Genomic DNA, 16,254 nt, shown 5'->3' with positions numbered 1-16,254 from the left:
GTCCTATTTGAGAAGCACACATGCAGTACACTCCAACCTTTTTGTCACATATTCTTCAACTAGTGATGGGTCATGAAACTCTATGCACTCTTCTCTGTAAGTCAGAATTTCTCTCCACTTTACTCCTCCGCTGAACTTCCTGAGTTTGAGTTCAAGTGGGTACCTGGTGACAATACCTAAGCAAGAGAGCATGAGCATTCATAGTTCATACTCTATGCAGCTCCAGATAGGACACTATGCATTTAAAAAATACACCACCACAGCGTAAGGCAGAGTAGGTATGCAAATAGTACAATTACATGTGCTCATTAGAATGTTTTCCTGAGCCTTAGTTGACATAAAACAGTTCATAGCTGGTTTTTTGTTATCCTGGTTGATTTTACATTCCTGCCAGGTATTCTAAGGTTTGATGACAAATTCCTTTAAAATTGAAGCCCTGTTCATGTGTTGTCATAAATTATATGTTTCACTACTCCCACGCAGAGCCATTCAAGGCAGAGCCTCTAACACTTAGCCTTTCGGAACCCAGGTCTTAATCCCATTGATAATCAGTGACACTATCTAAAAATTGTGATTTAGAAGTATCATCCAATAAACCTGAACAACATGGAGTAAATCAGCTTAGAAGGATGGGCCAAAATCATTCTGAAGCACTGTTCAAAGCTGGTACATACTTATAATCAAACCGTGAAGGAATGTAGCAGTTGACTCCACTGTTTATAAACACTTAAGAACAGAATGTCATTCAGGAAGGTCATATTGATTGAGGAAGATTTTTTAAGCAAATGTTCTCATGAAAAATAAAAACAGATAATGCAAACTGAAATGCAAAGTAGGTGAACACATCGTACTTGTTGTACATCATGCTTAGCGGTGGACCTCTACAGGTAAACACAGAATGCATGTATGTCACACAAACAAATGTTTGCAGTTTTAAACTTCTTTAGACATTTCAAAGACAGATTACATAAAAATAGCAAAGTGTTACACACATTCTAACTGTAGTGATGAAAAAAGTATACATAGCCAATTCTTACTGGCTGTAATAAAAGTATAAAAACAGGTGGTGCTCAATTCAAAGTGTTAAAAAATGTTCTAGGTCACAAAATATAAAGTCAACATTTAAGTTTTAATCATATGTGCAAAAGAAAATCAAGCTGAACCTGAATGAATTATGCTTGATACATTGTCCTACTATATAAAATGCTCTTACATGTCGTTCAGTTGTCAGAAGCATACATATGAATCAGAAATATCAGCTCAAAAATAAAATATTACTGTATTTCCATCCAGTATATTTTTTCAGGATTGTTGATTTTCTTTTAGGAAGCATTATTAAGAACATGTTTTAAAAAAGGTGAAATTACAAAATAAAAAGAAAAAACGTTTAAACAAATGTCATACTTTTATCTGTCCAAGTAGATCCTAAACAGTAATGTATTTTTTGCCCTTTCCTGTGTAACTTCAGTAAAAATAACGAAGAACACACTGATGAGAATGAAAAAAACCTCAACTTTTATGGGCACGTCTCAAGCACAAAGTGCAGAATAGTTATCTAGCTACGTTATCAATCAAAGCACTGGAGGATCTTCTGAAGTAATGGTCTGGAATACCACTACACACAATCGAGAGAAGAGTGAGATAGCACCACAAGAATAACTAAAGCTGTTCTGAAGGCTGAAAGTAGCACTGTTTATTGGTCACTTGATATTCAGACGTTGTTTTTAGTTTCCACTCTTTTCTCTATGTCTCGGTGTATGTCTATGCAACACATGCAATATGGCATCCATTACATTCCTGAACATTTGCAGTTGTATGAGTTGTGCATTTAGAAGTTGAGGAGCTTCTCCTGGGCAAGTCTGAGTCTCCTGTAGCGCTGTTGTAACTCATTCCTCCTGCAGCTGGCTTCCGAGTCCTCCCTTAGCATCTCACTCACATTGCACCCGGCTCTCATGTCCATCATCTGCATGCACAGCTGGCTGGCTGACTCTTTCAGGATAAAATGTAGAGTCAACATAGGGATGTGGTCGGCGAGGCGCTGGAAGACGACCTATCCGGAGAGGAAATACCCCACATAGAGTAATCCTTCCATAGCAATGCCAACACCATTTAACGCATATCGTTAAGCTAGAAATGTTTACTACAGCACATCAAAAGCCTGAGTGCAAGGGTAACGGGTCATTCTACTGTCAGTAATAATGTTTAATGTTTGAAGGATAATAAAACCCCAAAATCTCATTTATGGAGGAGACTTGGATTCTTGAACTGTGAAATGCTGGGTTGAAGAAAACAAACACCATCCCACAAACCTCGTAATAAGCCATCATCTTTTCCGGTGTCAGTTCTCTGACATCATAAACAAAACAGTTTTCCTCTGTGACATCCCGAAACCTCTCACTGTTTTTACTCAGTTCTTTAATGAAAGTGAGGTCCTGAATATACACCAGTTTCTCCATATCAATGTATTCTCTGATCCGCTTCTCCACTTTGGCTTCTAGCTTTGAGTGGATGTCATCAATCTTGCTCTGGTGACAGGAGAACAAGTTAGGTGTCAAGGTACTATTTTACAAGTAAAGTGCAGCATTTGACTGTTATGTAATGCAAATGAAAATTTGCCATGCAGCAATGCAGTGTTTACCAGTGCAATTTGTTTCAGGAAAGGATACTGTCTGAAACAAGTTTCGGCCACGCTATTGAACTCCCCTTGCACAATTTCTGGAAGCGTGAACAAATTATAGCCATTAAATATCATCATGAAAAAGAAGTGAGAATAAAAAAAAAAATTCTATGGTGTATTTCATGATACGTGAAGGGTGTAGAAGACTAAACAGGCATTTTGTTCTGTGCATATATAATATATACATATAGCAGTAATATTACACCAAAAAATGTTTAGACAGAAGAAAATACCACCTTGTATAACCTTCAGTACATCTGTTGCTGGTTGTCTGAGCTCAGTAACATGTTCTCGAACCACTCTTTCAAACACACTGTAGTCACTGAATGTAGGCAGTTCCCTTCCACGGAGGTTTTCATCATATTGATCAGTTACTTCCTTCATCTTCAGCTGAACTGAAAAATTATACAGAAACATTTAGAAGCCCTATAGCTACAAAAATCACATTACTCAGATGTTAAAAAATATCTTTAGAAACGCCAAAAAAGCTAATTCAATTTTTTTCATTCAAACAAAGGTTCCTTAACTTATTCCTTATATTTCCCATTTTAGCCTTTGGACTTACAGGCTTCTTTTGTGTTGTCCAAATACTCAAACCATTCTCGAAACATGGGCCGTAGGCGAGGGTACAGATTCTGTTTCGAATCTCCGCGTGCACAAAGTTCATTGATCCTGTCATTGAAGGTCATCAGAATCTGGAGGGAAGTGCCATTCAGCCACAACATTAGTGCAGGTTGAAGATTCACCCTCATTTCAGTTACTATCACTCTTGTCATTGCCAAAGAACGTGAAACTCAGAGTAGACTCACTTTTGTCAGATAGCTTCCTATCAGTTTGGGATCCCCTGGAGGACCTTCATCGTACTGCCTTAGCTCTGTTTTTATGGTTAAAAGCTGACTCTGAATTTGTTCAGCTAACTGTGGTAATGAATTCTGTTAAAAAAAAAAAGTTGCTCAACTTTATTAATCGCACACAGAGTGTCATTATAGAATACAAGTTGGTTTATAGTATTAAGCAAGCAACCTTATATATTTACTGGTTTATAGAGCTGGATACTCTTACTTTAGTACTTTGCTTAAGGGCACTATATCAGGAGTAGGGATTTGAATGATTAGCTGTCAGATGATAAATAAACAGCCCTAACCATTATGTTAACTGCTGTACTTGAATGTGCTTTAATCACATGAGCAGATAATACCTTTAAGGTCCATACTTATAGACTGTTTCAGTTATCATATGTATATTAATTGAAATGGTTCAGTGCATTCCTACCTGCTTGGAATTCTGCCTTGCTTACAGCATACATGCCTTAAGCTAGTTTCCAGCTACACTCATATAGGCCTCATCCTTTGGAATTCTCTAAAAATGAATACTGAAATGTAACTGTATATTCTTTAATACTGGCGTAATTTGTTTTAATCTTACTTTTATGTGTCCCACCAAGTCTTTGGTCAGTTTAGTTGCAAGACATCTGGTTGTTGCTTTCTGCTCATTCAGAAGATCCCTAGTGTGACGAGTAAGAAATAGTTAATGAAAATTGAAGCTGGCAGGTACTTGAGGTATATCATAGAAATATAGTGCATTGACCTGTACTCAAAAATTTTTGTCTGTTTGCCAACATTATTTATTTTCTGTAGTGGGCGTACCTGAAGTATGTATGCTGCTGGAAGAAATTCAGTTCCACCAACGTGGCTTCCTCAAGAGGAATGTTTTGATTGATATCGCTCTGTCCACGACATTTTACAATGATGTAGCCCTTTCTGAGAGGAATCACATTACCTTTGACAATTTTTAAAATGTCCATCTCAGCTCCTTTGTCTATCAAGTCTGGCTTTGTTAGTATTGCTAGAAAAAAAAATGTATCCTTTCATACAAACACATACATCATGTGCATACACATATATATATTTCCATTCACTGGTTCAGATTCCATACCCAAAGTTCTTATTCCATGAGGATCCACAGATTTTGCCATTTTCAGTGCTTCTGTTGTTGCTATGTCAACATTGCATGGGACAACAACCAAGTTAATGGTTTCGGTCTTCTGGATAAATTTCAGTATTAAATTTTTAATCTAAACAGAGAAGTTAATGATTTTAATGAGTTCACAAAATACAGCGTTAGAAAAAATGCTGCAGCTCGTTTCATGAAGTCCACCTGGTCAGCAATGTCCTCAGGCTGATCTCCCACAGGTACTCTAGCAATCCCAGGTAGATCGATCAAGGTGAGGTCACACACGTCAGGGGACATGATCTCTAGACTAATCAATTCATCACTGATTCCCACACCTTCTCCTGCCAGCTCATCTTGAGCTAGAAAATAATGTATCCAATCATAACGATTACATTTATAAAAAGTAGGGTATGAAGAAAGCAATGTTTCACAAATCAGTAGCTTTTCTTATTCCAATTTTAAGATCTGAAACACCTCTTCAACTAAAATCACTGCAGTCAAAAATATATTTTTTAAAATATTTATTTAACAATTGCAATAATAGCTGAATACACAGAAATATTACCTTGTCTCACATGCTTTTCAACCAGCATTGGATTGGTGAAGTTCTCTTTTTTCTCTCTATAATAAATGGTTGCAGTCCATTTTCTTCCTTTTTTTATCTTTTTTAATTTCAGCTCCAAAGGACATCGGGTCACAATGCCTGAGTGTATCAGAGTAAAATGACACATACATAGGGAAACTCAGTTCCCCTATGAGGTTAATGCTTATCCTTGCATCAAAATGTCTATTCATACATCATTAGGAAAAATAAAGCAAAACTCTATTCATCAGAAAGAATTTTACCATTTTTTAAAAAGTGTTTTTCGTCAATCCTAGATTACTGTATAAATAACTAGAGGTGAATATTACTATAGGTTTTATTTATGTATAATTATGCATGCAAGCTGTACCATGCTGACCTAACACCATACGTAGCATCTTTCTAACACCAAGATTCGCTGTCTCCCTGTTGGCTCTTCAACTTTTTGAAAGTTCTCTGTGAAACTGAACATGCTTGTCTCCTTCACTTCATCTGTCAAGAGCCTCGGAGTGAAAACTGACTCAGTTTTCTGCTCCTCCCAGCACACTGTAGCCTTGACACCCAATTCAGTGGATACCTCATCTGCAAGATTTGAAGTATTCTGCTGAACCTCACAACACACTTTATGCAACTCCATCCTATCTGGATAATTTGCTTCTGCATGAAGCTTGTTCAGATGATCTAGAAAATCACTCCACAACTTTTGTTTGACCTGGCAAAGTATGAGAAGTATGTCATTTTGGAGAAAAGCATCTGCTAAATGAATAAATGTAAATGTAAATGAATTTTTTCATACACTAAGGTGTACATTGCTTTGAAAAAAAGTGCCTGCTTAGTGAATAAATGTAACCATAAATTTTAATTTAATGCATGAACACCTCACCACTCCCCCGTGGCAAAGCCACCCCAGACAGAGCCTCCAGCACAGAGCTCTTCCCAGAGCTCTGGTCTCCAATCACGGCAATGGCCGGCAGCGCCAGGTCCTTCTCCACGCCAATCATTCTCAGAGAGTCAATCAGGTCAATGTAGGGCCGAACTCTGTCATCCAGCTCTCTGTGAAACACTCCATCTACACTTCTGCTTTCAAAACACATCAGTCACTTTATGTCAGTACGTGATCTTGCCTGGAATGTATATCAAAACATGACTGTGAGAGTTTGTTTAAACAAGAACTGGGAGGTGGTGTATGTACCGTATTATCATTTTGTTTGCCGTGTGTTACCCTGCTCTTTTCATCATGTACTGCATTACACTGGAGTGATCAGGCTGAAGGCACACTATATACATTTTACAACAGGTTTTGCATGAGACACGAGAAGGAAAAGAGCTAAAGTAATAGGACAGTGAGTAGCAGTTAGTGCTGCTGCTGCCTTTGGACCCAAAAATCACAGGTTTAATCCCAACCTCTAGCTGTAGGATTCTTGAGCAATGTACTTACCCTGAATTGCTCCAATAAAAATTACCCAGCTGTACAAATGGGTCAAATAATTGTAGGTACCTTAACATTGTAAGGTTCTTTGGAGAAAAGTGTCAACTAAATGAATATATATATGTATATATATGTATATATATGTAAAGTAAAACGGTTAACATGCGTATGCAAAATATGTTAACTTACCTTTCCTCATCTGAAGCGGAAAGTGGAACATTGTAAGTTTCTGCTGTACTCTCTGTTGCTATAAATTTCATTAAAAAAGCAAGGCAAAGTTCAAAAAGGTTTGAATAGAAATTCATACAGTCACTTAGCCATACATACACACTGGCTGAAACTGCTTGGTCTGAGTCGGGTGGCGGTGAGCTGGAGCCTACCCCAGCAACACAGGGCACGAGGGGACACAGCCAGGATGGGATGGCAGTTTGCCACAAGGCACCCCTAGCGGGACTCAAACCCCAGACCTGCCAGAGGGCAGGTCCTGGCCAAACCTGCTGCACCACCACACCCCCTTTTGCCTAGCTGTAGCAATATCCAAATAATGTGCAGTTCAAACAACAGTGTACGTAATTTGTGTAGTTCTTTTGGGTTTATATTTGTTAAATGTATATGATTGATTCTCTTACCAGCTTGAATAAAACTGGATTCCTCCATAGCACAGAGTGAGAAGCTGTCCAGAATTATTCCTGGCCTGATGGGATTGTGGAAGATATTATGAAAAGACTGACTATGACACTACATTGGATTTTATATGTTCTGCACTCCCTGGATTTTGGTTTAATGATTAAAGGGGTAATTGTTTAATGCCAAAATCCCTGAACTTTGAGCCGAACAGCATTTCCTGGTGTGTTTTATGAAAGCAATAAAAGCAGAACATTAAGACAGATGGGCAGCATGGTGTTACAGCGAGTAGTACTGCTACTTCACAGCACCTGGATGGTGCGAGAGACCGTGCTCAGTCTGTGTGGAGTCTCCATGTGTCTGTGTGGGTTTCTTCTGGGTGCTCTAGTTTCCTCCCACAGTCCAAAGACATGCTGTTTAGGTTCCCCCATAGTGTGTGAGTGACACAGCGAGAGTGTGTTCCACTGATTTATGGATGAGTGACCCATTGTAAGTAATGTATGTAGCAGTGAATAAGGAGTGTGGGCTAGTAACACTACAGAACATCTGTTATAAGTTGCTTTGGAGAAAAGCTCCTGCTAAGTGAATAAATGTAAGACAGACTGCAAGTAATATCTAACTAGCGGATCACGTGCATCCAGACTGCTGTTTGAACTGCGGATTACTTGGCTATTGCCGTGGTTGTATGAATTTTTATTCAGACTTTGTCTTGCTTTTTAAAGCAATTTGTAGTAACAGAAAGTACATCAGACACTTTCAATGTTCCAGAGTTTGGTGACAATACACACATATACAATATACCTAGACAGTATGCACAAAACTCGAAAGATTTACACTTTAACACTATAGACAGTAAAACAGGGCATTAGTGACAGTGGCATGAGCTATGGAAGCAGAAAAATACTTTTTCTTTTGTATATTGAAAAAAAAAGCCATCTGTTTCATGAGATGGGTGTGTGAATGGTCTGGGGCTTCATGCTGTTAAGGATTCTTACAACCTGAGGGAAGAAGCTGTTGAAGTCTGAAGGAGATGGAACAGATACTTTGGTATCTTCTACTGGACGGCAGGAGGACGAAGAACTGTCGGAGAGGTGGGTGGGTTCATATGTGATGCTGAGGGCTTTGCAGGTGCACCGTATATAGTAGATGTCATGTGGAACTAAGGCCGCGGGGAAGGCTGGACCCAAGTGCAGGATCGTTTAGTTTTAACCGAGGGGTCAGGCAAGTTCTTGTTAGCGGGGACAGACAAAGAGTTGGGTGATCGGCATCAAAGTTGGAGTGAAGATCCGTAGATGAAGTCAGGGGGTGAGATAAACGGTCAGAAGCCAAGGAATGGAGAACAGGAACAAGGAATGAAGAAGAACTGGACGTAGGCGCAAAGGGGGACGGTTGTCTCGATGATATTCCACAAGTGCAAAGGGGCTGAGGAGGGTCTCTTACAGCTGAGTGCTCTGATTCTCACCAGGTGCCCGATCGGTGTCAGGCGCTGTTGATTGCGGTGCGGATGTGGACGTGACAGTAGATTTCCTGTATGGAGGGGAGAGGGGCACCGATGACCCTCCCTGGAAAACTCCATAATATGGTTTTACAACATGCATGCAAACCTTGTACATTAAAAAAACAGGAAAAGCTAATAGTGAAATGGCCCACAGAAGTGCATGATAGCAAAGAACCGCAAGAAGTGAAATGAATAATGTAGTTAATGTTCTTCATTAAAAGGCGGAGTACTCTGAAAAAAGAAAAATAAAACCTAAGCTATCACTTTTCTGTTTGCTGGAGACAGTCCTCCGTCTGTTTGTCCCTCTCTCTATCTCAGTTTCCTCTTTTCTCCCTTTCAGCATGTGTCTCATTTAACCTGTGCACCACTAACTCCTCTCCTCACTGTCACATGTGCTCACAAGAACATTAACCCCGTAAAAGTTCATTTTGCTTATGTTGTGGAATTCAGCTCATTTTTGCTGACCGGCTGCAATCGTCTAAGCTCTGTCAAGGCTTTTGGTTTCTCCAGTCTTCTTTAGACATCATCTCATGGAAAGGTGTGGTGTTTTGACCTTAGACTGATGAATGTTAAATCTGCTAATGACAGATGGACTTATGAAAGCTGGAATGTGATTCTGTGTTTGTTGCACCTCTAAATTGTAGTACAATTTTATTCAGCAGAAGTGACAGCACCGTTCTAGCCTTCAGTTAAAAAAGATGCCCAGTTAAAGGTAATTCTGTTTTCAATTTTTTTTGCCTAAAAATATCTCTAATAATGTATGCTAACTGGGGCAGAGGGCAGTGGTGCAGTGGCGCAGCGGGTTTGGCTGGGTTCTTATCTCTGGTGTGTCTGCGGCCCAAGTCCCCCTTGGGGTCCCTTGCGACGGACTGGTGTCAAACCACAGTTAGCTTGTCTGCTCCTGTGGTTTTTTACAACATAAATGACACAAGTAGCTGTCTGTAGAATTGAACCTAAAAGGAAATACAAAGGTGATATGGAGTGATGCCAGTTCATGGTGTAGTTACTAAATCAGGAGAAGTATAAGTCTGAATGAAATGTGTTTTAGAGCCTTCTGTAATTCTGAAGGAGATTCAGTAGTTTTGGCCTCAACCCACCACAGTGGAGCCAGAAGTAAGAATCCATGGACTTTAGATTTGGATCTATCATGAGTGGAACCACCAAGGGCCCAGAAGTGACAGAGCACAGCACTCTTGCTAGGGGATGGGGTGTGATCATGTCCTGTAAATACTGAGGTGCAGAGTCTTTGACTGTTTTGTAGGTCACAACAAAAGAGGATAAACATGGATATTTTTATGTTTAGTAATTTTGTGATTAGAAATTGTTGAACTATGGATAAACCTTTATGCAGCAGCTTGTGTGATGTACACTGGTTCATATGATAAAATGTGACAAATTAACTGTGCTTTAATATCATGCATCTGCATCCAAGTCTATTTTTATGTTGATGTAATGCACTTTCTCTGAGATGTACATTGTTTTGGAGAAAAGTGCTTGCTAATTGAATAAATGTAAATGTAACTGTAAATGTCATAACTAGAATATTGCACTTGATAGGGGTAGCTACAGGAAGGGTTCTTGGGGATGCTTTGACAAGTAAAACACAACTTTCCACAACATTCTGGATCACCTAGAGAGGCTCAATGGTAGAGGCTGGAAAGCCAGACAGGAGGGAGTTGCAGTAGTTCATGCAAGATACAGTATTACCACAGCTTGCACCTGGAGCTGGGTTGACTGTAATCTCTGCAAGATCAGGTTTTGGCTTCAGTCTATTAGTATAAGTAGACACTTGAAGCAGTTGTTATTTCCAAGCTTTTAAGTAGAGGGTTAGATGAGTGCCATTGACTATATATTTCTATCTGTTCAGTGGCAAAAAATAAAGTGCTGGAAGCTTCACTGCTTTACAAAGTACTCCCCGCCCTTTGGGATTCTCTTGAACATTCTCTGATCTATATGACAGCATGAGGTCAACAATGAGGTCTTTTTTTAAAAAAAATATATACTTCTGTTTAGCTCAGGTCCACATTCTTGACAAAACATTTGAAATGGTATGTATTGCAACGTAAAGTTGAAAAAAATCCAGAACTAAACATTTGAATGGGAAAAACCTTTACCTATGCTAATGACTTATGATATAACTTAAATCTGTTTGGATGGTGTGTATGAGGTTTCACCCAGAACCTTCTGAGAGCTGAGAAACCTACAGCTAACACATGGTATCTTCACTCCAAATCCCAAGGATGGTCAGTATTTCTGTAATCTCTGGTGTGTGGTCTTCTCTTTCAGTCTCGTGACTGTGTGTATGTACCACTGGTTTTCTCAAGGTTCAACAAAAGCAAAGCTGCTTATTAGAATATTGACTGCTACTTTTAGTAAACTGCCAACAAAATTTGCACATTGTAACTCAAACTCTCTCCCAGTAATGGATTAAGTGAGTGGTTCTCTGCAAGGTGGAGAAAGTTATCTGAGAAAGATACATGCCTTAAAGCTGATCAAATTCACACTTATTTGCAGTTATGTTATGCCTGTACCTTGGGTTATTTATATATTTCTCTTTAAATGAATTCTGAATTTAATTTTAAAGGTTACACTATTTACAGATAGTATACACTGTTTTATAAGTTAAATAGAGCACATGCATAAAAGCAAATCAAGAAGAAGTGGAGATTCAGTGAATGTGTTTCAGATTTATTTGTTAACAACGGAGAAGACACCATGACTGCACTGATCCCAGGATCAGGTCAGTAATTCTCCTGAATTCTCTCAGACATCAAGGACCAGACAGAGTTGAAGCGGAGCAGACCACAGAGACAAAGAGGAAGGAATCATGACACAATTAGTGTCTCAGTGGGGCAGGTGAGCAAGTTGCTAGTGAAAGTGAAAGAGTGTTGCAGGTAAGAGGTAGAAGCATTGAGGTCAAGGGAGAATAAACTGAAACTGCCACCTTGTGATATTGTGAACACTGTGAATGTCAGTTCTAAGTGCTCAGAGCACCGACTCTTCTGTCTCTGCCTTAACAAGCTTGCCGCCCTAGTGGTCACAACCAAACAGCTCAAGGGAAATTTTATGTGCCTCCGGAAGGATCTTGCTAGCAGCCATCACCTTGAGGCTTTCATACTGGTAGTAGTGAGACCCAACCATGATCTTTACACCTTCAGGGCCACATGTGCCAGCATCAACCTTCTTGAAGTGCAGGGGAACCTCATTTTTCACAGCTCGAGGGTTGGCAGCAAGGTCCACATCATACATCTTCTGTCCTGGAATAGAACAAGAGACAGGGATGGTGCCTCAGTAATGATGTCACTTCACACTGAGTACAGACAGATGGACCAATGGCCACATATTAAAAAATAATATTACTATCAAATGTGCTTTTATTTAGATCAGTTGCTTTCTTATGATTCATTTGCAACAGTTGAAAACCAGATGATGCCTGTTTTCCATGCATAATATAAATTTTTAATCTAATTTCCAAGCACTTTTAGCACTTTTTGAGCAAGGATTAAAGCTCTCAGTCTTAAGATCAAGACTTTTAGTCACGTTGTCAAGTGATTAACACAGTGCAGGCATTACCTTGAATGATGTGTGCAATGTGATGATCTGCACACACAAAGGCAGCATCCACGTGACCTTTAATCCCAAGCTCCTTGCTGACAGGCTTGGGGTAGCCATCAAGCAGTTTATGTGTGTCTCCCACACTATACACATAGATGTTGTCGTCCTAGAAAACACATGATGGAACGCTTAAAAAAACCAGCATGCCAAGGTTGGAATACCTGCAGCCCTGCCAATTTTCTGAGTTACAGTAATTATAATAACAGAATGAGGAGAGAATGACTACTTCTGTGAATGCAATTTCTGAGTACCCTGCTGTATGCCTTCAGTATGGAGGACTGCATGGGCCTGCAGCAATTTCAGTGTTGCCCTTTGGTGTCCCCTCCTTTTTAGTCACTTTATTTTTCATTATTTGCTGTGATATGTTTCTTATTCTAATTCATAAGAGCACCTTAATCATGTAAAGATGGTTGTTGTAGGAGAAGACGGCATCCACTTCGCTGTGCAGCTTTTTCCATGTCTTTTCAATGGGATGGGCCTCCCAAGTATCACTACCAGCCTTCTGCTCAAGGTAATGATGTCCTGGGGAAAAGAGTAGACAAGATGAATATTCAGTATTGATGGAAGCAATTTTGTTTGATGGTGCTTCTCTCTCTCTCTCTCTCTCTCACACACACACACACACACACACACACACACACACACACACACACACACACGCACACACATACACATACAATGACACACAGTCCTCACCTCTGAAAGCATAGACATTGCCAGCATCATCAGATGTGACAGCATCCAGGTGTACACGGCTGCATGTCTCTCTTTCTGTGTGATTGCTGTCTTTACCTGAAAGGTAAAAGAAACATTGCTCTGCACAGGCCTAGCAGAATGGTAAAACATGCCCTTTCCAAATGCGCATTTTTGCAGACAGAGTGTAACACACTGCTTTACAAAAGATCTCAAAAGCTAACTAAACTGTGGTTCAGTGATGCTCAACTAAAAGAATGATATATTCCCTATTTAATGAACTTGGCAGCTCACCAAATTTGTGACATCTCATGAAGTAGTCACGGGCATCCTTGGGGTACTTTCCAGTCACAGTTCCAGTGACAGGGTGGAACTTGGTGAATGTGTTCCCATGGAAACAGTAGTAGTGCTCCAACCAGCGGAAGGCAGACGTGCAGTTTGGCAGGTGAGCCCACTTACTCTCATCTACCTTCTTGTCCTTGATGTCATAATGATACGCTTCATCTCCTATGACATGAATTCAACATGAAATGAGTTCTTTGTAATTGCATATCCAGTGGTGCAGTGGGTTTAACTGGCTCCTCCTCTCTGGTGAGTCTGGGGTTTGAGTCATGCTTGGGGTGCCTTGTGATGGACTGGTGTCCCATCCTGGGTGTGTCCCCTCGCCCTTCAGCCTTACGCCCTGTGCTGCCAGGTTAGGCTCCGGCTCCCCATGACCCCACATGCAACAAGCGGTTTCAGATGATGTGTGTGTGTTTGCTCACATCACTTGAGACAAAAATCTCACCCCTAATAAAGATGACGGAGTCTTGCACACATTCCCCCTTGGGGCACTCCACAGCAGCATCCAAATTATGTGGGATTCCTGGGAACACATCTTCAATTTTCTTTGGATATCCCTTCTCCAAGCTGTGGTTGTAGAAGCTGAAGACATGGTCATTCTGCAGTGAAGGAACGAGGACATCAACCATTAAACAGTGAAAATATTATAGAGAAGAAAAAATAAAGAGCAGTTGTCTGCCTGTGTAACTCACTAAAGCACATTTGTAGCATTTACATGAAATCCAAGTATTCCACTATGAATGACTGGAGAGTTCATAACACACTGCAGACCTTTTGTCTTATTAGATTTTAAATTAGATCAGAATGCATGCACTGTAACAGAATGATGATTTAACAGGGAGGGATGACTGATGAGTTTTCACTCAGAATGGTTTAGCACAGCAGAAGAGCTGCCTGATTCAAACTGGAAATTCAGAATGTTGCCTAGGTGGTACCAAGAAGAAGAAGATATGATCGTGGTCGTGTTGGTTGTCCTTAGAGTGCATTCTGAAAGCAGCATCCACATGCCCCAAATGGTGATGGTCATCTAGTTCCTTGAATGTTTTATTGGAGAGTTCACTGTTTCCATGAAAGCCCTTCCACAGATGGTCACCTGGAGGGACCATTTAAGAGAGACATGACCATAAACACGTTTTTCCACAACAAGCTGTATCTACGTATACTAAAAAATTCAATCTCCATGCAAATCAGATTTCAACCGCTGTGTACAGAAATGTTGTGGTGAATTATACTTAGCAGTGCATGGCTGTGGCATAACCACAGCAGATAAATGTAGCTAATGTATAATATAGTAAGAATCTGTGCATGGCTGAATACAGTGCAAAGGGACAAATTATTTGAATATCTGCATATGGAATACAATCTTATCTGATTGCTCTTTTCATACCCTTGAAGAAGTAGGGGATTCCTTCCTCATTGACAGCAACGGCATCAAATTCAATCCCCTCGCAACGTTCATGCACAGCTCCGTGGTGCTCATGGTCATGGCCTTGAGGTTTATGTGCCCCATGTCCACTGCCTCCAGGTTTATGTTTGTCATGTTCATGGCCTGCAGGTTTATGTGCCCCATGTTCTTGGCCTGCAGGTTTATGTGCCCCCTGTTCATGGCCTGCGGGTTTGTCTGCCAGAACCAGAGCACAACAAGAGGCAGTCTTTCAATCATTGTTGCTTTACTTTTCTTTTTTTAACGTGATTTCAAGAGACGGAGCTTCTTAAACTGGCCATAAACCATGGCTGAGTAATTTCTGAGAAAATTATGCATTTTAGGCTTCATAACATTTGGAAAAGGTGAACAACTTTGGAGCTTAACCTCAGCCTGTATTGTTATTTGCCATTATTAAGCCAAATCTTGACATAAAAACTCAGTGAGAAAACTTACCTTTTTGTATATCATGATGCCTGCGCAGGGAGAAAGAAATGCCAAGTTATACACACAGTTGCAGTAAAGATAATGTGCCGTAAGTGCATAAGTGGATGAATTTACTGTGAGTGCTGATAAAAATGTACATAAAACCAAAATATGCTCATTTGGTTACGCATATATAATATATATGATAATTTTGTAGTGAACTGAGTTGCTAACAAATTGCACTAAGTATGAAATAAAAATTTAGGATGAACACATGGAAACTCGGGACAACTTTAGAATACAGAAATTTAAGAAAGTTAAGTGCACAGAAAGAAAATCACAGCATTAAGTTACTGTGCAGTGGACAGTGAAGGAAAAGGGAGCAGGAAGAGGTGAAGCATGAACACTTACGATGGAGCGGCTTGGCTCAGAGCCAGAGCCAGGCATAGGCACAGGGTCCCAGGGAGCAGCCTCATGCTGAGTGGTCCTCCAGGTCCTTCCTCAAAGCCAGGTAAGGTAGCCTGAAGAGAGCCTAGGGAGCCCTTTATACTGGAGGAGCGAGTGCAGTTTGTCACGTCGCCATTCGAAGGAGGGGAGGGTGGTTGAAGCCAACTGCATGATGCTCAGTGCTAGTACCCTTTCCCACAGTTTACATAAAGCGGGGGTAGGCACACACTTGCCTCTGGGCAGTGGTCAAGGCAATCATCTGCACATGCCTATTCAAGGAATTCTAATACTCCTCTCCTGAGCAAAAAGACATATACCTCATTTCTATTCTGTGTAAATATCTACAGAACATACCCTATAGACTGATCCCATTTCATGCAGAACTAGGCAAATGTGAATGCTTACTTGACATGGAATTACTTTCAGGGAATTTGTGAAGAAAATGCATGTAGGCTCTAAAGTGTATTTATAATTTCTCTGTTTGAGGGCCATAATAGTTCCTTTGTTAAATTGCTGTTAATTGTATTTACAAAAACGTCTCTTT

General features: G+C 40.2%; 2 protein-coding genes across 3 annotated transcripts; both read right to left on the bottom strand.

The window, feature by feature from the left end:
• Positions 1-1,438: 1,438 nt before the first annotated feature.
• On the bottom strand, positions 1,439-7,348 carry LOC108920082 (interferon-induced GTP-binding protein Mx-like). Of its 2 annotated transcripts, none has more exons than XM_018728580.2 (14): positions 7,272-7,348; positions 6,832-6,889; positions 6,097-6,293; positions 5,196-5,333; positions 4,835-4,989; positions 4,613-4,751; positions 4,324-4,522; positions 4,103-4,181; positions 3,487-3,609; positions 3,243-3,372; positions 2,914-3,072; positions 2,639-2,715; positions 2,310-2,525; positions 1,439-2,050 (listed from the first exon to the last, which is right to left on the bottom strand). In XM_018728580.2, exons 1-14 carry the CDS (start codon positions 7,297-7,299, stop codon positions 1,829-1,831), a joined length of 1,920 nt encoding a protein of 639 aa, XP_018584096.2. In that variant the 5' UTR covers positions 7,300-7,348; the 3' UTR covers positions 1,439-1,828. The 2 variants fall into 2 exon arrangements, with proteins under 2 accessions (XP_018584096.2, XP_018584097.2); XM_018728581.2 differs by having other exon boundaries at positions 6,097-6,290.
• A 4,083-nt stretch (positions 7,349-11,431) lies between these two features.
• Positions 11,432-15,847, bottom strand: hpxa (hemopexin a). The gene is made up of 10 exons (XM_018728582.2): positions 15,675-15,847; positions 15,294-15,313; positions 14,802-15,035; positions 14,350-14,507; positions 13,860-14,013; positions 13,367-13,579; positions 13,076-13,171; positions 12,771-12,901; positions 12,338-12,485; positions 11,432-12,021 (listed from the first exon to the last, which is right to left on the bottom strand). The coding sequence occupies exons 1-10, from the start codon at positions 15,737-15,739 to the stop codon at positions 11,795-11,797; spliced, it is 1,446 nt and encodes a 481-aa protein (XP_018584098.1). The 5' UTR covers positions 15,740-15,847; the 3' UTR covers positions 11,432-11,794.
• Positions 15,848-16,254: the final 407 nt, after the last annotated feature.

This window comes from Scleropages formosus, chromosome 14, assembly GCF_900964775.1.
Source record: "Scleropages formosus chromosome 14, fSclFor1.1, whole genome shotgun sequence".
NCBI classification, from domain to species: domain Eukaryota; kingdom Metazoa; phylum Chordata; class Actinopteri; order Osteoglossiformes; family Osteoglossidae; genus Scleropages; species Scleropages formosus.
Note: the sequence above shows the minus strand (reverse complement) of the source record. Positions and strands in the feature narration are given on the sequence as shown.

Coding starts and splice junctions, on each gene's coding strand:
- LOC108920082 (XM_018728580.2), bottom strand. CDS start 7,299: ATGGAGGAATCCAGTTTTATTCAAGCTG. Junction 4,752..4,834: donor CTGAGGACATTGCTGACCAG/GTGGACTTCATG, acceptor TTCTCTGTTTAG/ATTAAAAATTTAATACTGAA. Junction 4,182..4,323: donor CAGCAGCATACATACTTCAG/GTACGCCCACTA, acceptor TCGTCACACTAG/GGATCTTCTGAATGAGCAGA.
- hpxa (XM_018728582.2), bottom strand. CDS start 15,739: ATGAGGCTGCTCCCTGGGACCCTGTGCCTATGCCTGGCTCTGGCTCTG. Junction 15,314..15,674: donor CTGAGCCAAGCCGCTCCATC/GTAAGTGTTCAT, acceptor CTCCCTGCGCAG/GCATCATGATATACAAAAAG. Junction 13,580..13,859: donor CTCCGTCATCTTTATTAGGG/GTGAGATTTTTG, acceptor TTCATGTCATAG/GAGATGAAGCGTATCATTAT.